The 22,370-nt window shown below is 41.2% G+C and overlaps 1 protein-coding gene across 2 annotated transcripts; it reads left to right on the forward strand.

Moving 5' to 3' along the window:
* The first annotated feature begins 2,851 nt into the window (after positions 1–2,851).
* On the forward strand, positions 2,852–21,936 carry NSUN3 (NOP2/Sun RNA methyltransferase 3). Of its 2 annotated transcripts, XM_055802582.1 has the most exons (7): positions 2,881–3,004; positions 3,743–3,821; positions 4,040–4,144; positions 5,775–6,118; positions 7,742–7,896; positions 8,370–8,491; positions 21,286–21,936. In XM_055802582.1, the coding sequence occupies exons 3-7, from the start codon at positions 4,131–4,133 to the stop codon at positions 21,554–21,556; spliced, it is 906 nt and encodes a 301-aa protein (XP_055658557.1). In that variant the 5' UTR covers positions 2,881–3,004; positions 3,743–3,821; positions 4,040–4,130; the 3' UTR covers positions 21,557–21,936. The 2 variants fall into 2 exon arrangements, with proteins under 2 accessions (XP_055658556.1, XP_055658557.1); XM_055802581.1 differs by lacking the exon at positions 3,743–3,821 and having other exon boundaries at positions 2,852–3,004; positions 4,040–4,149.
* Positions 21,937–22,370: the final 434 nt, after the last annotated feature.

Here is a 22,370-nt window from a genome sequence, read left to right on the forward strand (position 1 = left end):
TTTTAATAGTAGGTGTAATTTGAGATAAGTTTGTCTTAGGACAGAAGAATCTTTTCCTTGTTTGGTGGTTTTGTGAAGGTTTTTGTGGGTGGGTTTGGTGGTGGCGTTTGGGTTTTTTTTTTTCCCTATTTTCTTCCCTTACTGTTCATATAAGCTGTATTTTCTTAGGATTGCTTTGCCAATTGCTCTATAATAACAAAATCTGTGCTTTCCAGAACATTTTAAAAAAGCAGACCATGGAACGATTAGCAATCTATGTGTATTCCCCGGTGAATATGAATTTCAGATCACTTCAGAATCTCTTAATGCTGGGATGGTGGAAAGGCTGAGAAAGGAAAAAGTCTGGAGAGGATGAGTAACAAGAAATCAAATCCTCACTTCAAGCAAAGTATGTGGGTTAGACTTGTGAAGACCAGCAAAGCCAGGTGAGTCTGGATAAGGTAGCCATGCTACTGAAATCGTGATCCACTGATAAGCACCTAGATAATAGGCTGAGGGACTGAAGAGAAGGAGACTCAGGATTTTGAAATGTATACATACACATAAAACTTTTCATCAGAAGGTAATAAGCTTTGCAGACCTCAAACTGATGCTTGGTCAGTCTTCCCACCGTGTTTGCATTTGCCACTGCAAAAAGCAATGTCCTCAAATTTATCATACAAAAAATTAGTCTTTAAAAAGTTTCACGAAGAGTACTACATCCCAATAGCATTAATTTACGTGCTCTTCTAATCTACTACTTTTTTATCCTAAAAGTCATGCCGTCCATGACTTTCATCTCCGTAACACCTGGCAAGATTTTGTTGTCTGTCTTAACATAACAAACAAACAGAATATCGTTTGCTTGTGTATTTCTAAATTACCGTATAATAATAGTGAAGGCTCAATATGTGCTTGCTCCAGGAAACTGTAGACACCTGAAACTGAACAGTGGAAGTCACGTGAGTGGTCCATCTTTTCTGTTCTCTGGGCCTGGAGGATGTTGATGTGCTGCTGGTGGTATTTCTGATTACTGACTTGCTAATTTTAAGACATTTTAGTCATCCTCCCTCTCTGCAAGTATCTCGGCGCCATAAAGCATACACTGTGTCCTCTTCCTCTGCTTCCCTGAATGCAAGGACATGCTTAGAAAACACAAGTTTGAAATAAGGAAACTTGGGTTTCAAGGAAATCTGTTAGCGTCAGAGAATTGTGGACTGAGGTTACAGTGGGGATAACAATGGATTCTGCAGAAATGAGCTACAGCTTGTGGCGTAACAGGGCATCTGGGTGTGCGCATGGTCGCTTAACCATGGCAAGCGTAGTTGCTTTGGTGGCAGAAATCACATAATTTTGGATAACTATTAAGAGAAACAGCAGCCTGCCTTTCAACATGTACTGAAGCTATTTCCCCCCCGAGTCAATCCGTCCCTCCAGTAGCCCATGGGGGAGGTACAGGGTGCAGTGGCGTTTGTACTGGTTTGTTACAGCCTGCCTGTCTGTGGTGGTGGTGTTGCTAGTGAACAAACCTCACTGAAGTCCGTTCTTTGCTTCTGCCGTGTTGCAAATCTCGCTGGTTTCGGACACATTAAGCAACGCTGGCAGCACCATCTACAAGGGGAACATAGCCTGGATCTTTAGTGTACTGTAGTGGTACCACTTTTTAGTGGAACAGTGAAATTCAATTATTATCTGTATTTTCCTGTATGTTACTGGTCTTGGCAGAATTACAGCTGCAGGGAATTGTACTTTTTTTATCAGTTTTGTTCTGTATCTGTTGGTACAACTCATTTATCAAAAAGCTGTTTCTGGTTTCCTTCCGTTTTGCCTACTGGCTCTTCGTCAGGATCCCGATTGAAACTTTTCAAACAAGCTTTCAAGTTCGATGGTAATTTGCATGGGGTTTGCATAAATGTTCTCGGGCTTCATTATTCAGTGCTTGAAACTCAAATATTTATTGATAACGATAGCACTCCTGCCTTTACCTTTGCACCCTTTTCCAGGCTGGGGCTGAGAGGCCGGTTCCACGTGGGCAGGCTTTAATCGAAACTGTTGCTGAGCAAACTGGCCGTTTCCACAGGGGTTGTTCTTCAGCTGGGGGTGTCGGCAAATGCTGATGGATGCGCCAGTTTTGCGGGAGGGGAGGGGGTGACTGTTTCGCTGTTGCGATGGTTGCAGGCAGGGATGGCTGGTGGGGCAAGATGCCCTTGCTCAGAGGGGGGGTTGCAGGTCCCGGCGCTTCTGTTGGGATGAGGGACTGCCCGAGCTCGGCACAGCTTCAGGTTGTAGTGCTGCTCACTCAGTTTGGTGGTTCTGGTGGCCGTTCCCCAGGAACGGCTCATCTGGAAATGCACCTAAGACGTTTGTGTGAATAATTGTCACATTTCTAGCCGTTTGTTTTCGTTGCAGTAGCAGCAGGGTGAGCTAGAGCTGGTCTAGCTCTAGGGTGCTGAGCAGCAGCCGGCCGCCTGCGCTCAGCCTGGGCTGGTGGGAGCTGTTAATTAGCAGAGGCCTGATGGTGGTGGCGTGGGTGGCAGCAGCACCTCGCGCAGGCTCTGGGAATGAGGATCCATCTGTTTTATAAGGTGATAAACGGAGGGCCCAGTTGCTGCCTAAGCCCAGTTTGTCTCCTGGAGGAGGCAGGGGAGACTGGAGGACAGTACAGCCTGCCAAGGTGAAAAAAGGGAAATGGAAAGAGGAAAGGGGAGGCCAGGGAAAGAGGAAAGGGGAGGGCAAGGAAGAAAAACCCCAAACCAAACCAAAACAAAAAAACGCAAAGCCACAACCAAACAACTACCGCAACACAAACCAACCCAAAGTAACTCCCACCAAAGAAACCAGCCCCCGGGCAGGGCCGGCGGGCCCGGGGGGCGCAGCTGCCCCGTCAGCCGCCAGGGGGCGCCGCGGTGCCCCGGCTCCGGCCATGCGGCTCCCCCCGCGCTCGGCGGCCCGGCTGCTGCCGCCCCCCGCCGGGGCCGCGCTCCTGCTCCTGCCGCGCTGGGCGGCCGCCCGCGCCCCGGGCCAGGTGAGGCGCAGCCGGGGGGCGGCCGGGGCCCTCCCCGGGGCGGGTGGGCTCGGGGCTGCACACCGGGCCGGGGTGGGCCTTGCCGCCGGGCCTTGCCTGCCGGCGGGAGCGGGAGGCCCGGCTGCGGGCCGGCGGTGGGTGCCCGGCGCCCCGGGGGGGTCGCAGCTGCAGGGGAGCTCGGCGGGGCCCGGGCCGGCTCTGCGGGCCCCTCCCCGGCTGCACCGCCCGGTGCGTGTCATGTTAACGCGCGTACCGGGAGGGCCCCGCGCCGCCGGGAGGGGAGGCCGGGCCCGCCGCCTGCCGCCGGGGGGGGGGACGCGGAGACGCGCGGTGTGTAATTAACAAATGAAGGAACCGGAGAAGCGACTCGGAGCTTGGGGTGCCGCCTTCCGCCGGTGTTTGTGCGGGGGCTGCAGCAAGCCCTGCGGAGCGGAGCCCCGCACAGCCGGGCGTTTGCCTTCGGGGGTTCCTTCTGAGCAGCACAACTTCGAAGCCAAACTTTCTTCCTCTCCGTATCCAATACAAGATTTCCATAAATTAAAAAAAAAAAAAAGTGTAACCATTTTTTTTCCCCCTTACTCTTGAAGTATATTAGCTATCGCAGTGCTTTGCAGCTCAACTCCAGCTGAATTACACAAGGATTTAAATTAATTTCTTCCTTTTATTTAACTACATGGGTACAACGTGGCGGTGCGTGGTTGCCATCACACCTTGCTTATTTTGCTCCTGGTGTACCAGGGTCCCAGGAACCATGGTATGAGCACAGTGGGCACGGAGAAGGAGTAGTATCAGCAGGTTCTGAATAACCTTTTTGCAGGTAGGGACGAAGAGAGCGTGCTCGCTCAGCTTGTTTGTTCTCTGTGACATTTCTGTTACATCCTGATCACCTTTGTGGTGTGACCTGGATACTTGAGCATCCTAGTATCAGTAAGTTGTTTTAAATTGATAAAATCTTCTTTTAAGAATTCTAGTGAGAAGAAGGGAGGGTTCCATTTGTTTGTCTTTACTACTTTTATCTTCCTTTTCTCTCTGAAGCTGGAAAATAAAACAAAGGGGAGAATTGAAAAGCAGATTTGTCAAGTTGTTCTGGATCATTTTGAGAAGCAGTACACAACGGAACTGGGAGATGCATGGACCAGGGTCAGGTCTGTTTTTTCGGAGAGATGGGGGAGGGAGGGGAGAGGGGGAAAGGTTCTGTTATTTTTTTAAGTGCTTCATAAAATAACTTTTGAAAGAGTCAACTGTAACTTTGTTGTAACAACAGTAACAACTGTAAAAAAAAAAAAAGACTGTAACAACTGCTTCAGGTTTTTTCCAGTTTAGAACTAGCATAAAAGCATGAAATAACAGAAGTCTAAAACTTGGAATTTTTTAGGGTTTTTTAGTTGAGATGTTTCTTTTGGCATGTGAAGTTTATGTTCTCCTGTATGCATATGCACTGCAAGGAGACTACCATCTTATGTGTTTGTGACTGTTTTGTAAAAACATGGTCCAAAAAGCATCCTTTTATATTTAACAGCTGCTGTTAGTGTTTTTTCTACAGCTTTATAGTATCTTGAGAAACTGGGACAAAGATGTTAGAAGTACATCCCCTGATTTCTTTCCTTAGAGGAGATTGAATATTAACGCCATGTACTGAACAGTCTGTCACTTAATTTGGGCGTTGATCCTGCAGCCGCTAAAGAACTGGCTGTGGTACTGAGCGAAGACGTCTTCCCTTCCTTGCTCGCAGGGAAGCCAGCAGAAGAGCCCTTCTGGAGAAGTGCCTTGCTTAGCTTATATACTTTTCAACAGGAGTTTGAACAAAAGCAGTTGACTTTGACTTCAAGTGCATGACAAGTGCTCCCGTCATCAGTGCCATGTTATTTGGAATGAAAAAGCATCTTACGGGATCTTATGTGATCACAGTCTTGCAAACCATGTCGCTCCCGTGAGCGCCCTTTTTGGAGTAAAAAGTAGTTTAAAATAAGTGTCTCAGTTGTTTTAAGGAAAAGAAAAAGACCCATAGACATATAGCATTAGTTTAAGTGAATCAAATCAAAAACTCTTTTAGGTTGAATCAATGTGTATTTCATTTTTAGGCAACGAATGTTCCCGAGTAGTATTTTTTGAGACTAAATGAAAAAGTCCTGAGAGGAATTCAAATAGAAAATAGGGGAAATCCATGCAAGAAAGGTCTAAAAAAGTTAACTGAAAAACAAACAAGCCTGTTCCTACCATATAAGCACTTCTTTTTGACTGTCTTCCAGGAATATTTATTAGTTTAATTTCTTCTGGCCCAGTGTTTGCAGAACTTACAAGGAAATTTAGAAAAAAAACACTTGTAAAACCCGCATATTATGGTGTTGGCTGGAATAACTGTTGCAAAGCCAATGTGATTCTTTTTGTTGCAATATTTACAACTAATATTTCAGTTGGTCTTTGTCCCCAGGGAAATACTTTATAGTCAGGAAGAGCATCACCCTTCATCATTTATAACTTCTGCAGTTGTTTTGCTAAAGAATTAGGAAAACAGAGAACATCTTGTTTCAGAAGAAGTTAGTGCCTTAAGTACAATAATTAGAGAAAATGGTGGCTTGATTTTTCTCTTAAAATTATTTACCTGCATACTTTTCTTAATCTTATCTAATCAAAATATTTCCTTTTTGATTATACTGGAATCATCCAATGGTGAGATTGTTATCCTTACATAAGAAAAGGCTTCCTGTGCTGTGGAATGCTAATTTTATTTGTCAAGTTCTTAAATAGCTTTTTTGGTTTTTCAATTTAGAGACGTACTCACATACCCATTGTGCTGGCAGTACGCCATTCTGCTTAACAAGTTCAGCCAGTCCGCTGAACTGGAGACCACCTTGCCTGCGAGGGGATATCATCCTGCCTTTCCAAGAAGTTTGCCCTATCTTCCAGCATCCTTTAAGTGTTACATCAGGAGAGCCCCTGGGAGATTCCCTGCACAGAAACACCAGGCTGGTAAACTGAAAGAGTATTATCTGCTGAACGCTGCTTCGCTGTTGCCAGTGTTGGCGTTAGAAGTGAAAGACGGGGAAGATGTTTTGGATCTCTGTGCTGCGCCAGGGGGTAAATCAGTAGCTATCCTGCAGTGTGCCTGTCCAGGTAACGGAGCGAGGTGTGCTTAGAAGCTGATCCCTGGCTCTGTGCCTGGGCCGTTTCAGTTGTGCCTGTTGTCTGTGCTAGATTTGGAATGGGGGCAAAACCAGAACAGTTTATATTCCAGGTAGTTCCATGCTGTTTAGTAAGATTTTTATGAAGTCTTTTCGCTTAAGAGGATGAAAAATATGGTAGTTAAAGTATAGGTTACTACAGACTGACAGACAAAAGTGAAGTACATTACATGTTTTTCTTTCTCCACTGGTTCCCTTATTGTTAATTCTTGAGAAGTTTCTTAAAATCACATAGATTTGTTGGTACGTGGAGGTCAGTAATCTGCAATCTTGCAATACTTGTACTTTTTTTTTTTTTTTTCTCCTCTGCTACCTCTCTGGCCAGTGCTGTGCAGTAGTATAAGTAAATTTAAGTTTACTGATGTAAAACAGAGCATAACAAATTAAATATGCAAGATCTAGGCAGAGGGAGAAAGGTTATGATGAGGAATTGGTTTGTATCAGTATTTGATAAGCTCTGTGCCTCAATCTACCTAGATATTGTGGAGGGGCACTAAGATAATCACAGTGTTTAGAAGGTAACAGCAAGCAGCCGCTCAGTTCTTCCAGGCCAGGGAGTTAAAGCAAGCTGTGATTGCTGTTTCCAAGTTTATATGTTAGCTTGGGTAGTAGTTGTCTCAAAATGTTCACAGCACCTTATGTTCTTACTGATTGAGACCATTACTATAACCACTAGCACCTGTTGATTCCAGCTGGTTTTCCTTCCCTCTTCTAGAGGAATGAGGTGATGCCAATGAGATAAATTAAGTATGGATTTTCCTTTCAAAAGATTTAGAATAATAAAAAAATAAACCAACAAAACACTCATCTCATGGCTGTTTCTGAAGATACCAAATTGTTGCTAAGAACATAAGATGTAAGGAGGTTGATTCTTAATATACCTCAGCAAATGCTAAAATGTACTGTATTGTGCGTGGCAAATACAGTGTAGGACATCCTGTGGAGATACGGAATTAGAAATTTTTTGAAATTAGAAAATAGGACTAAGAGAAAAAAATATCACGCCGTTTTTTCCGGTCTGGGTACAAGCAACAGCGGTAAGGGATAATTATTCTGGCTACATTGTTAAAAGTAAGTGCAACCAGAAAGCTTTTGTTAAAACACTTCTAGCTTAAATTTCAAATAAGGGATTGAACTGCTCGGCTTAGGATACACGAAACTGGTGTTTTATTTGAAGGCAGTTCGTTAATTAATAAAGGGCATGTACCTCATATAGGAGCCCAGAAAGGCATTTGGCACTGGTCTTTGGATATGGACCATGTTTAAAGTTGGTTTTATTGTGGAAGTCTATTGCTACAGGAAGTACTTACTACTAAATATTTATGGATTGTTCGGTAGGAGCATGTTGAAATTTACTCTTGTGTATAAAAATTCAGCAGTGTTATAAAATGTGCAATAACATAAGCAGGTAAGGTGTAAACTCTGTGGCAGTCATGGCAAAACAGTAGTACTTCTGAACTCAGTGTAAATCTTTATATTTGTAAAAAAAAATGGAAAACCAGAAATATTGGCTTTAGGGTGTTTAATTCTTTTTTGTTTGCTTTAATTCTCTAAGGTCAGTTTCACTGTAATGAAAACGATGATTTGAGGTCAACATGGTTGAAACAGACAATAGAATCCTTCATCCCAGATCCTTTCATTAACTTAATAATGATCACTAAAATGGACGGTACACAGATTGGAGATCTTAAGCCTGAATTATATGACAAGGTAATGTTATTACTTATTATAAAATTATATTTCTGCATTCTGCTTCTTTCTCTTCCTATGCTGTGCTCTTTTTAGTTTTCTTTTTGTTTTCTGGCCCCCACAAAAATATCTGACCTATCGAGGGGAACCAAGACCATTCGGCCTTGGTAGTGAATTCTGAAGACCTTGTAGCTGTGTTCTTTGCATGATGTGTACTTAGGAGTGGGGGGAACAAGTGAGAGCAATTCAGATAGAGAATACTTTTGGAGCAGTAATTTCTTATTCCCCACCCCCTGATAGAAACATCTCAAAATAGTAATTAGATCATTTTTACCTCTGAACATGGACATAAAAAAAAATCAAATAAAAAAAGAAAAAGAACATGGAAAATAAAGTGTTGTGTTTGCAAAAGTTGAGTAGATTTTTTTTGTACACAGTGTTCAGAAAGTGAGTATCTTGTGAATTGTCTTTATTTGCTCTTATTTATGGTATAGGTACTGGTTGATGCTCCTTGTTCAAATGACAGAAGTTGGCTATTCTCTTCTGATATTCAGCAAGCTACACTTAGGCTAATACAAAGGAAAAAGTTATCATCTTTACAATTCCAGCTGCTAAGGTGAGAAGTGCAAAGGAAAGCTATTAAGGGAGCTTTTCATAATTAAGAAAAATTACATGGGGGCAAGATTTGTCATATTTAATAACCAAAACCAGGTTTCAGCATGTGAAAAGAATGTGAATAGTATGTTGTTGCAATGCTGTTTAGAAGAAACAGCTGGTCTAGGTTAATGTGAATATGGAAATTTGTATGGGGTAACATAAGCAGTAAGGCCCAGATGCTCTGCTACCTTACTGCTGTACAGTCCTCGTGAGTTGCTTATCCACGTATGTGTCCGTTTTCACATGACTCTGCACAGTCTGGTACCATATCAAAATATTTTTTGTAGGCACAGCTAAAATGGCTGTAGATATATTCCCCGGCTGGAGCAAAAAACATGTGCATTAACTTTTAGTAGTGTGGGGGTATTTTTTACTACCTGTGAAAATAGTCTGTAGACCTGCCCAGCTGGGCATTCTTCCCCACACTCCTTGTGGTGGTGGTGGTGGTGGTGGTGGTGATGCTTGTTCATAGAATTGTCCCTTATGGTTCTTTGTTACAGTCTTTTTAATAACTGAGCTGTAAGTCAAGACAGGTTACCTACCATCACTTAGGTCATTATTTAATGCTGCTTCAGAATTTGCTTTCTGGTCTGTTCATATGAAGAGTTTGAGTTGCCTATTGCACATTCTTACGTGCTGCTTGAATTTAATACCTGTTTGACTATTTGTGGCCCAGAAAGACTACTGATTATAATTGATAGGGTAAAAAAGTAAAAGATTGTGGGATTTGGTGGGGGAGAGAGGATTGTTTGTTTATTTTTCAATAATAATCCAAATGGACGTCATTATGTATTACACTTTTTCACGATACCAGCCATAGGCTAGCATTTGTGAAAGGGTTTCAGACTCTGCCGTTTTTCTTGTTGGGCAAAAAATAAAGTGACTTCCCAATAATACCTTCTAGACTTGAGTGTTTTTTGAAAAGAAACAGTCACATCCAAGTCCATCTGTCAAAGCAAATTGAGGGAAAAAATAACATATTACAAAAAAGAAAGAAAGTTTTTGTGGAAAGTTCCCATTGCAGCAGTTCAAGATAGTTTTGCATGACTTCCAGTTGAAAAAGGCCTAGCAGGAGCCAATGATTTATAACAGAAATATGAGTATCTTATTGCAGTAATGCATCATGTCACCCATTTCCTTTGAAGAAATCAATCACATTTAAAACACTGACCTGTTTCGGTTTTCCCTTTTCAATATTTGACATATAAAATGCAATTTGTGAACCCCTACCAAAAGAAAGCATATATCATGCAGAGAAATTTTGAGAATCTGCATAAATCATTCCAGATTGTAATCCTGAAGTGGAGAACTGATGACAGCATGAACCTTGTTTTTAAAGAAAGGAGAGGTTCCTGTTGGCCCAAATCAGATTTAATTAAATTATTATTAAATCAAGAACTTTGCTTTTGTTGAAAGTGTACTTTACTATAGCAACAGCAGTAAGAATTAGATTTGTAAGGAGAAATTCTTTTGAAATGTAAATTGAAGTAGAAGGATGCAAATTTCAGTTTCATTGCTCAACATAGGTTGGAGTAGTTCTGTAGATTGACCAATCTATTGTTATGTGCACTGGATTTCTTTTCCCCCCGTCTTGTAAAAGATTTTGAATTGTCTGAAATAAATGGTTAGGTTCAAGTGTTAGAGGTTACAAGCATTCTCAGTTAAAATATTTGATATATGCTTAGTAAATGGTATAGCTGTCCACAGTATTTTTATTGTGCCTTTTATCTGATCACTTTAGAATGAATTTCCAGTACTAAAGACATCTCAGATCCTGTGTCAGAAGGGAAAAAGGAAATGATAAAATGAGACCAGGAAAGCCTATAGGTGGTTCCTCCAAGTGCATTAGAATTTGGTGAAACTAAAATTGTGGAATGCTACCCTATTCAAGGCTTTGCTTTATGGCTACAGTGCCCAATTATAAATAAAATATTGAGTTTGAATCCCATCTCTGATACTTCCAGTTTAAATTCAGGAAGGCTGAACCTACATTGATCCAGCTGTGCTGCACCTTATGTGAGTCAGCTCATGCAGAGCTACCTCAGGTTTATCTGTTCAGATTACTTGGTACTTTATGCTCGTGGGCGTATCTCACCTTGCCTCCTGTATCTGTAAAACAAAAAAAAGTATAAAGCTGGAACCCAGCAATTTTGTTGAAAGTAGTTTATGTAATATTGTGTGATTTTAAGATGAAGCTTAAAAGTATGAGGACCAAGCATTATTGCTGTTCAGCAGTCGTATTAAATATAAGGATAACACAAAAATGAGAAAGATAAAATGCAAAGGGGAGTTCTATTTTCATTTCTATCAAGTGACACACAGCCCAGAATTTGAGTTTTCCTCTTTCTTAATTGAGGAGATGTTTCACTTGCAATCTTGTAATCTGTTTTTCTGGGTTTGGACATCAGAGAGGAAGCAGAGGAAGGAAAATTATTTTTTGCAACACAGTGTGATTTATTAAATACATAGAGGCTTCAAAGCATGAAGATCTGGAATAAGTATTGAAACTGGTGCAGTGATCTTCCTATGCCAATCTGAATAGAATCTGAAATGTAAATAAGGGGCATAAATTCTGACCAGCACATTTTGTAAGCAGTGAGGGCATCACTGATTTGAAGGAAATTGAGATTGTAATGTTTGTTAATACTAAAACCAAAGCATCCCCGCTGAGTGCTATAATCCGAGAACACGCTGCAAATCTTGTTATTATTCGGAGTGTTCATGCAGAAAACAAATTGCAAAGTAAGGAAGGAATGTTCAGTTCCTGATACTGAATGCTAGCACAAAATACAGTGGTTCCCATAAGAGAATTTACCAGTGTTGCCAGTTCTCAGATAGAAATTAAATTTTGGGTTAAACTTGAGTGCATAGTTACTTTTAAACTCTTATGGATGTCGTAATTATTCCTAGACGAGCTGCTGCTGCAGAAAGAAACTCTGTTAGGGTTCAGCTGAAAATAAATCCAACAGGATCCGATTTCGAAAACACAGCAAAGGCATTCAGACTACTGTAACATGACTGTACACAACATCTCTTAGTAATTAAACAGCTCTAATTGGTGGTTAATAGAGTTCTGGTTCACAGGAGCTCAGACTAGCTTTAAAAGATACACGTTGGCTGAGTTTCCTTTTTCACCGCTTTTTTCCCCTAGTAGTTAGCTACGGGGGAGGTTGTTTTGAATACCTAAGACGTGCACACACAAAGTTAAGAGATTAGGGGGAATCTGGGGTGCATGAGAACTTTGAAGTATGCTTTGGGTTACTGGTGGCAAAGCAAGCCATACGAAACGGTTGTTTTCTTGGTTGATCTCTTTTGAGTTGTATGGTTTTTTTTCAGAACTCTGGATGGAGCATTAAACTTGGCTTGAGAAATCCAAAAAAACCCTTTATTCTTCCTAGTTAACGAAATGTTTCAATCCCTATCTTACAAATACAAAGATTTTTTAAGGAACCACGTCTGGTTCTGTATAACATGCGTATATCTTTTTACAAACCCTATGCAAGTGGGGCACAGTAGTGAGATAAAAAGAACTTTTTTGCTTTGAATATCAGTTATAACATGGAATTTGAAATTGCTGATCTTGTTGAAGAAAATGTTACCAGAACTTTTGACGTTATGTTGGGGGTTTTTTTCTTTCTCATTGAATAGTTTGGGCAGCAGGAGGGTTGTGCACATGCACTTGGAAAGAAAAATAAAACAAGAAAAACCTCCACCCAAATATTCGGAACCTGTTTTTCCGAATTAAAGGGTGCTTAAACCATTAGTTAATATCATATATCTAAGTAACCAGGTGTTGCGCAAGTGGCTTCATAAAGCTTTTGATCTGTTTGCCTTGCTGCTTCGGTCCCCGAGCAGACTGCTGAGCGTGCAGCCGCGCTGTGCGCTGGATTAGCGGTCTGCACCCATGGGAAGTTGGCAGGTTGACAGTTTTCCTCGAGTTATCAGGTAGAATTGGCAACCGAAGTCTCTAAAGGTTAATCTACATGACACAGGACCTGCTTTATTTTCTCCGGTCCAGACCTTTGGAAATATATCTTACTTAGAATAAACATTAAAACTTCTGTTGGAAAGGTAGGATGCAAATGTAACAAACCTTAAGTTACAAGCTGCTCTGTGTTCTCTGGTATGTTAAAATTAGTTACATGGTTTTATAGAATATATATAGTCATAGATTTATTTGTTGAAAAAGAGTCTTTTTCACATAGCGTATAGTAAATGCTACAATTTGCTAGAAAGATCCCAATTCTCCTCTTCCCGCTTTCGGTGTCACCTTTATATTTTCACTGAAATGTAGTTTTCTACATGTACCTAGAAGAGGAACTGTGAGCTCTTAATTGTGGGGTTTGGGTTTTTTTTTTGTTGTAGAGTGAAGGCAAAAAAAATTTTTTATAACTATGCCATCATGTATTTAGTATATGGTACCACTGTACCATTTCTGCTTTGATTTAGACAAAAGCCTTTATAGCACATAGACATGTAATGATGAAGTAAAAAGATACTCGGAATTAGCTAGTGGTTCTGTCCAGGCCAAGTGATTCAGTTTTCTTTGTGACTTGCTACTGATGAAAAAAATCTCAGCTGTTAATGTTAATTGCAAAGGCAAGGAGAGCCAGTGTCTTGAACATTTTAAAAAAAATTACTGTTATAGAAGTTGCTTGAATTTTAGTGTCAAGCATTGAAAGGATGGCAGGGCTGAATGTTGGGGGGGGGAGGAGAAGCACAAGAGGGTCCCCCCAGAAACACGGCAGCTGTCTTGTGCCACAGGTTTCTGTCCCGGCATGTGCTGGATTCCTGCACAGGAGCTCCCTGGGTGTTCAGGGGCGTTTTAGAGTGACACAAAGGAGTTCTGAACCACGGTACTGGAGCTGAGGAAAGAAGTGCATGCCATGTTCTGTGGACAAGGGAAGAAGGCATGTAGAAAAGTGGAGGAAATCTTACTGAGGATTATTTCATCACACTACTCATCTCTTTCCCTGGAATTTTTCCCTTTGCTCCTCTGTAGCTGACCATTTAATACACTTGTTATTCATAACTGTCTAATCCTTTAACTCCACTGGGAACTTTTTAGATTTGCAACTGTTCCACTAGCAAATCTTCTGTGGGTTATGTGAATGATTCCCCCTTTAACGACTTTCTATCTTAGAAAAGCCAAATAGTTTATATAGGCTGGGAGCCCCAGGCTCCAAACTGGGCATGCTGTCCTGGGCGCCTTGCTGTGCAAACCGTGTTCCCTCTCTGTGCATCCTTGCCCCCGCTCCAGGTGAAACGGTTATATAGCTGCTCCCTGGACAAGGGGACTTGGGGTTTTGTTCCAATTTCAAGTCCTTGAATGTGGCACGTTTGTGCTGTGCCATTCCCCAAAACACTGTTGGTTATGTTAGTGGAGGTACGAGTCATTTTACTCAGTTTTTTAGACTCGTGGTTGGTTTGAATTTCTTCACGGTGAGTGCACGCTGTGGCCATTGTTGTGGCTCGATGTTGTCTTCCATCAGAGGTGTTAAAATAAATAGTTTCTGATTTTAAGTACTGCCTGGTTCCTTAAGCCTTTGGCAGTGCCCTGTGAGTCAAGTCCCTTACAATATGTTGCAAAACCAAGTTTATTGAATTAATAAATAACTGCACGAATAAACAAATAAACTACCCAGCAGCTAGACATTTGTTTGGGGATTACAGATTTAAATTAGAGCACAACTTTTGCTTTAATTCCACCTCCAGTCCTTTCTATGTGTACCCGTGTTTCATAAGCTGTAAGGAAGAACAACACAAGCTGTGTGGCAAAGTCTGTAGTGGGCTTCAAAGGTCTTTTGTTCTCCCTTCTGTAGCTGAGAAGGTTCTGCTTGGTTTATGTATGTTTCTCTTTTTGCAAATAATAAGTTTTAAGTTGGGCAGAGGGCTGGACCTCTGAGAGTATATGAGGTACGAAGGTAATTCTGGGATGACTAAAACGATGGAACGATTGAAGGTTTGTCACAGTGGACTACCTGTGGCTGCTGGAGGCTAGCCAGCTAGAAGCAGCCTTGCTGATAAAATGATGCTGAGTGTGTGAAGACCCAGCAGGCCAGCACGCGGGGCAGCTGCAGCGTTGAGAGTGGAAGCAAGATTCATAGGTGTTGCATTGGCACTTGTGGCCCTGAAGTGTGAGAACAGGAAATAAACCGATCTGTTCCCATGAGAGAGGCGCTGCAGTCCTGGTGTTGCAAAAGATGTCTCACAGCCCCGGTTAATAGCGTGAGTATTTCAGAAGTCATCACGCATCAAAGGAGAAAGCCTGATAATGTTAACCAAAGGTTTGATCTTTGCTGTGTAAGAATTGAAAATTATTGGCTATCCATATGTTATTTATAAGAATTTTCAGGACAGATTTTGGCTACAGCAGAACAGGGGGGGGTTGGGGGGTTTGGTTGGTTGTTTTTTGGTTGTGTGGGTTTTTTGGTGGTTATGCCCCCTTTTACTTACAGTCAGTCTAGTGCTGAAAAAAAGCAGTTAAGTCACTTCATGTTTCTCCTGTTGCTACTGTGTTATTCTGAACTGCAGAGTCTCCACCACAGGAGCGCAAGGAGTACATGCTTGGGGTATGGAGAGAATACTTCAACTAGTGTCTCTGTCTCCTGTGCACCTCTGTCACCACCCATCACAAAGAATTAGAAAATTGGTATTTTGACCAAGGAGGCATTTCCTTATCATTTTGGCTCGGTTTGGATAAATACAAGTAAAACCTTTTAACGTGCAGGCCATATTACCACAATGTATCTGGACTCTTGTAAGAGGAAGAAAGAAACGTGTGGTATCTTTAGTCAATAAAAATAATAGGATTGAGGATAAAAGCAAATGCATCTTGAGATGCTTTGTTTCTTGAATAGGTTATGAAAGGGTTGACAGTTTTTATTCTGATCAGACATTATCTCATGTATTGAGCAGAAATACATCCCAATTGCCAAGAGATGGCACTGTTGAAGTGTTGTATTATTTTAAAATTGCCCTAAAATATGTGTAATCTTTTTGCTTTAATAGTGAAAATGGTTGAATGATTAACATAATTAATGCTGACCCTTCCGATGGCATGCAACGTAAACCCAAGCACAGGAGGAGTAGGTTGGACATGCAGGTGCTAGCTGTAGTATGAAATATATATTTATTGTCTGCCTATTTTTAAAAGGATGTTTGAGACACCGAGACTTTTAGAATGAACAAAATGTCACCCTGTCACGTTTAATTTTCTGTAAGTGTGAAAAATCCTCTTTTTGGGTTATGGCTAACAACATTTTACTTGCATGTAAGAGTGTTTTGGTTTTAGAAGTTCTCGTGTGGCTCTGGACTGGTCTTTTTACACTGAGCTATTAAATAATAATAGTGCTGTGTTTTCGCTAATTTATTGTTAGCATAGTCTCCATTGTTAGGTTTAAAGTTACTCTTGGGAAATAAACTAAATAAAACTCCTTTAAAATAATATATTTCTTTAAAAAAATCTAATCCGGTACTCTTGTAATATGAGGTGTTAGATTGCTGTAAATCATCTTCTGTACATCTGACTTCCATAGCACAATATGTAAAACCTAATTTAAAACGAGGAGGGGAGCAGTCTGCATGTGTTGAATTGTTTCAGAGTTCTTCCTGAACAGGGTGAACATCAGCCACCCTTATTTTTGGATTACAGATGTGTCTTGCACTAATGTGGTGGAAAGATTGAAGTGTGGATTCAGTGGCTATAAACTGATTATGTCAGTAGTTCAAAGCAAGTGTGGAGAAGCATCCCACAAGTTTCTACAGAATAATGTGCCAGTGAATCTCACACTATCTGCAGTTTTCCAGCTATTGGAATTCCAAGCTATTGATGACATTTTCAAATCATCAAAATTTTAGACTGTTTGATGTCACTGAAGTCTCCTAAGCTGCGATCTGCTGATACATACTACAGTTGTGTGCAGAACCCCAGAGAAGAGCTGACTTTATTTTTTTCTTTGATTTAGCATGTACGTTGTCTTGTAATGTGCAATAGTACTTGCAGTTCTGTAATGTAATTACTACTTTTGCACACCATTTGGTGTCATCTCCTGGAAGAACTAACCTTGGAGATCTTGTATATAGGCCATCATACCTGATCAAACGGGCATGGCAATGGATTGTCATGCATTTCACTGATTTTAGGCTTTTCTGCTGTGCCTTGACTATCTTACGGCGCTAAAACAGTAACCTCACACCTGCAGTGGTGTAGTATGATAGCATGCAACAGAAAAGCTTGAATTACACATATCGGGTGCCGACAATGGTGCTGCTTTAGGGTCTTGATTGCAAGTACTAAAGCAAACATGGTTGTAGGGAAAAGGGAACAAGTCATGAGTATCCCTTCAGGAAAAGTTTTTTGAGCTTTTAATATTTGCTCTTATGCTTCTTTATATGAAGCTTGAAACTCTGCAATATTAGTGCCTCTAACATGTAAAATTCATTATGGTAAATGTACATGCCTGAATCTAAAATTAGGAAATTAAGTACAACTGGATCTGTATTTAAACTGGAAGTTGTAGTTCTTTAATAAACAGGAACGTCGTCTGTACCACCGAGAGAATAACTGCAGATTAATTAACTTTAAGTAATGTATTTTATTTTTAAACAATGGATCATAATAAGAGGAAGGTGAAAAAATATTTTAGGGTCGTTTGCCCTAGCCTCATTTTTAATCGTTCCAGATTTAGAGACCATTTTTGGAAGTTACAGGGTACCTTATAAACAGGCACCAGATTCTTTCAGCTAAGAGCTGACCTTACACTAAGAATTTGGTGTGAGGATAATCAAGATACCAAATGTAAGAGGAATCTTAAGTTCTTAGCTGATGCAGTCATAGTAGCAGTGGGGGGTCCTGTTAAGTGTCCGTTAGTTATACTACAGCTCCGACCCATCCCTTGGATAAGCTTGCTTCCCTCCATTGGGTACAGAGGAAGATTAGTTTCTTAAATTACTTGAACAAATTCTCTTTTGAACGAATTCTCTGTCGTGCTGATGACGGGGGGACCAAACTCTGTGAATCTGCTTAGCCCAGCATGGTATCACCCTGTGACTTTGAGCCCAGCACTACTTCACTTTGAATTTTGCAGCTCGGTGCAGGTTTATCAAAAGCCAAGCACGGTTTAATCAAGGATGGCGTTCGGTTGACTTTGAACACAGCCACTGAAACAACTGTTGCTGCACTTGACAAGATGGATAGATACATTGATTAACCTTGCAGCATAAAGTAATCCTCCTTAGATATTTTAATTCATAACTTGGATTCAGAATAAAGATAACTGCACTAGGCAGCCTGACCTTTTTGGGTCATGGGCCGGTGAAGATTCCCAAGCTAAGGAGGCTTAGATTTAGGGGGGGGGGGGGTTAATGTGAGATTTTCGGGATTTCATTCAGAAGAATCCTGTGCTGCTCTTTCCTCTGAATCACTGCCCCAGTGACAGTTGCAGGAGCGTGGTGCCTTTGAAAGTGTTTTCTTGAATGGTTGTTGCTTTATATATGGTAAGAAAAGGACACTTCCCAAGTGTCTAGGCTGTTAATCCTGTAAGCTGTAGCTATATTTACATTCTTGCTATATCCCTTTGCCTTTTACCTTTTCCACTTTTACATGGTAGGAATACCTTCTCACTTGTTTAAATATTCACATAGAATCCATCTTACAGGTAGGAAAGCAGTTGCCATTATCTGCGGCTGTGGGTAAAGTTATCATGCTAAAAGTACATCCTGATTGTTATGCAAAAACACTTTCACATTTTCAAGTCAGCTAGCTGTCCTTTCCTGGCTGGGCATTCCTGTATGCATGGAAATGGTGTAGCTGGAGGGCGAAGCTCCACGACAAGGAGTAAAGTAGGTGATTTCTAATAATACTGTGAAGATCAGCTTACCTTCATGAGAGCCCATTTAGACTTCAGCCCTGTTCACTTCGAATTCCACTGTGAAAGCTAGAAAGCAACTCTTTGCATGGGGAGGGGGGGGGGCGGCAGGAAAATGGTTTTATGTTTTCTGGAACTGGTGTGAGGTCAAGGAGACAAGGGATTAGAAGGTTGTACGTTCCTGTTCTGCTTTACAATAGTTACCGTCCCGTATCTGGGCTCTCTGTGGTTGCTCGGACCAGCCAGAGAGCAGCCCTGCCCTTTGAAATGGACGGCGGGACGGGAAGGGAGCTGGAGAGACGCGGGGGCAGCCTGGAGCAGCGCGTCCAGTGCTGGTGCTCTTGTAGCCTGCTATGGAGCGCCTGCGTGCTGGGGTGCAGAGGGGAAGAAGGATGTGCTGGGGTGCAGAGGGGAAGAAGGATGTGCTGGGGTGCAGAGGGGAAGAAGGATGACTATCCGGAGGCAGGCAATTCAAATGCGTGCTGGTAACTCTATGAAGTTTTAGAAAATGAGGTCTGGAAGGGACATTAGGATGGCACCTGCTCTGTTGTACTGTCTCAGGGTGGCATTGTAGATTTTTTCCTATATCAACCTGTGTCTAAAACGTTCTCAAACATTTCTACAGCCTCTCAAAAGCTGCTCAAGAGGTCTGAGAGAAGCTTGTGGGTTCGTGATGGCTTTAGTTAATTTTGGAAGTATCCTAGAATGGGTCCATTACGCCCAGTTAAACTGAAAGTATTCAGACTATCAAAGTACTCTGTAACCTGCTCTTTACCTATAAGAGGCTGAACTTGAACTGCTCACTCACTCAGGCTAAATGTGCTAGCCATCTGCTCACTCTCCATCTTTTTACTGAAGATTGATACAACAAAGGCATTAAGCACTGATTTTTCTTTGAGCATCATCAGTTGAGAGGGCTACGCTAAAATTGGAGTAGTATAGATTCCAGTAAGATACGTACTTGGCTTGCTGATTAATGTAACCGAGATTCATAGAAGAAACGAGCGTGATAATGTGTACTCTCCCCAGAGAAACAGACGGGGTATGATATGCAGGAGTTTTCACCTGGGAAGGTGAACGGAGTTGTATTATCTCTGGCTGAAACAGTCATTTTTCCTGGTGTTTCCTCATTATTTCAGACAGGACTTTCAGAATAGCTTTGATCTGTGATCTTCTTTGATCCTGCTTGTGATTAGGCTTTTCTTTATTGATTCTTTTCCTGAAAAGGCCCAATCCAGTTAAAACGACTTACCTTTTTCCCCTTCTATTTTCTTCTTTTCTTTTTTCTACTGTTTTTGTTCAGATATCACCCTTGGCAAGTCCTCAGCCTGTCTCTGGAGGAATGGCTCTTTCAGTGGCATTGTGTTTGTTTATCTGGGCTCGGAATCAGGTTCACTGATCGAACAGTGTTTGGGGGATGCACACCTCAACTGGTTTGAGGATATGTTGTGCGTTTGGGGTTTTTTTCCCATAGATTTTTTTTTTTTTTTTCCTAGGGGGCAGGGGAAGGCAATGCAGTATTGTCAGTACTATCTACCAATCTAGGATTATTCAGTGCCTTTCCATACAGCATGACTCTGTGTGTCATTGTGCTCCCCAAATCCATGCTTCCAGTATCTGCCCTGCCCTCGTGCACCTGCTGAATTCCCCGTGACACACCTGCAGTCCCTCGAGTGTCTATCTTGTGCTCTCTCTGATACTCACAAGCTGAGTAACAACATGCACTTGTGCAGATTCTCTTTGTTTTAAACAAAAGAAGTTTTGTTTAGGGAACAATTGTATTTTAGTGTATTATTTGCTTCAGCGCAGTAGTATCTGTTTTCCAGAAGCAGCGATGTGTCTGAATATTAGCTTACAGCTCAGTCTTCGAGCCGTTATGTCCTTGAAGGCTCCAAAGTGTATGATTAAAAGGGATTATCTTAAGAGAGCATTTTAATGGCAAGTGAACCTTTAGTGCAGCTGCCTCTCTCTGTTATGTGGTGGTACCAGATTTGAAGAATGCTCTTCTGTGGTGCCAGGTGTAGGAATTTTCTCCTTACTCTTAATTTGCAGTAGGTGAATATGGATGACATATCTCATTTCTCTACTCTCACAGGTTATATTTTATCTGTCTGAAAAAGGGCCTTGCAGGTCTGTTTTAGTGGCAAGTAAAAAAATGAAAAGTTTGTTTCAACTCAGTTTCAGTGGGGAAGTGAAAAAGAACCTCTGTTCTGTCTGTCTACCAGTAGTCATGAAGCTTTCAGGATACTTGAAATCTTAAGCCACTATTTTGCCTTTTAGTCAAAATTTGTCAACAGGTAAAGGGCACATAAACAAACGGTATGGTCCGATACATCACACTTCATTAAGAAATCCGGTTGAAAAGTAGTGGCTCAGTGAAACCCCCAAGTTCTCTTACCTGCTAAATAAGCTGCAGGATTTGCAGAAATGTTGGTAGAATTACAGCTCAGTAGTTAGTTTGGGCTATTACTGCAGTTGGACATTCTGATACTTGTTCTGCAAGCAGCTAGCTAAGTATCTAACTAGCACTTTTGATGTGGTGTAACCCATTTTGTATGCACAGTTGTAGCATTTCCACAGTTGTGCTGCGCATATGAATGTTTGAAGTATGTACTGCAGCTCTGAATGGATGCTGCTTTCTTTGTGTCACTGTTCTATAAAAAATACCTTCTGTTAACTGAGATTGAATTAGTAAATGAGAAGGGAAAAATGCATTGCAGGTAGTTTCCTGAACTGTCAATTATATACTGTTAAGATGCTTTGATTATGTTATTTATCTTTATGCCTATTTGTAATGCTAGATTTGTAAGTCTTCTCATGTTCCGCCACCCCCAGTATGTTGCTTCTTACGTTGAATTTTTTTTTTTTTTTATGTTATTTGCAGGTCTGCTATTAAAGCATTGCGTCCTGGTGGATCGCTGGTCTATTCTACGTGCACTCTCTCAAAGGCAGAAAACAGTGATGTGATAAATCTCGTTCTAAATTCCTGCAGTGATGTTATGCCTGTAGACATAAGTGAACTGGCCACAGCTGTTTCTCAGGAATTTGCTTTTCTCAGTGGTATGCAAAAGCATGAACTTCTGGTTCTCCCAGAGAAAGGGAGAGCGTGGGGTCCAATGTACGTAGCTAAATTAAAGAAAATTTCGTCTGTCTGATGCCTGTTAGTTTTTTATAAGCGATATGTGATAAATTAATATTCCTAGTACCATATGTGTATATGAACGTGTCCAAGGGAACTGAATTTAGAGTGTTGCAGTTCGGTATAGCTGCTGCCTGATCAAAAGGAAGCTAGACACCTGATTTTGTTTAACTTAAAATACTGAATGTCTCTTCAAACATGGACTTGTGGGCCTCTGTGAAGTCCTTATGAAGTCAAGGGAGCTTTGTATTGTTTTCAAGGTGATGCTCTTAAATGGATTTTTGTCCTGGAATAGGGGCCTAATGTGATGGGTTTTGCACAGGTTTTTTGGGGTTTTAATTTCTAATTTGGTTTTAATACAGTATGGTTTAAAATAAATGGTTTCAATGGTCTGAAGTCAAGGAGCTCCTGCATTCTTTCTGAAACACATATAGAAATCTGTTTTTCTGTAGGAATCGATTTGTATGCAGAGTCTGTCATCTTAAGCACTGACTATTCCAAGCACTGGCAAAACAGGTTTCATATTTGCTAAGTTGTTTACTGGTTAAAAATTGCCTTTTGTTTACAGTTTGCAAAGGTCAGTGGCTGTATCGACACCAACTTCTTCTTTTTTTTTAATATTTTTATATTTTTGAGCTTACAAAAATACAATTTGAGAGAGTAAATTATGTTGAAATGTCCTTAAAACAGGAGATTTAGATGTGTTTAGCTTTGGTACTCAGTTCGTGGCATGATGCAGTATATCCAGCAGTCTCTAGAGCACATATTTGAAACAGAAGCAGAATGATTAATAACCGCAATAATAGCACAGTATTCGGAGAGTTTTGTTA

Source organism: Falco peregrinus, chromosome 4 (assembly GCF_023634155.1).
Source record: "Falco peregrinus isolate bFalPer1 chromosome 4, bFalPer1.pri, whole genome shotgun sequence".
Lineage (NCBI taxonomy): Eukaryota > Metazoa > Chordata > Aves > Falconiformes > Falconidae > Falco > Falco peregrinus.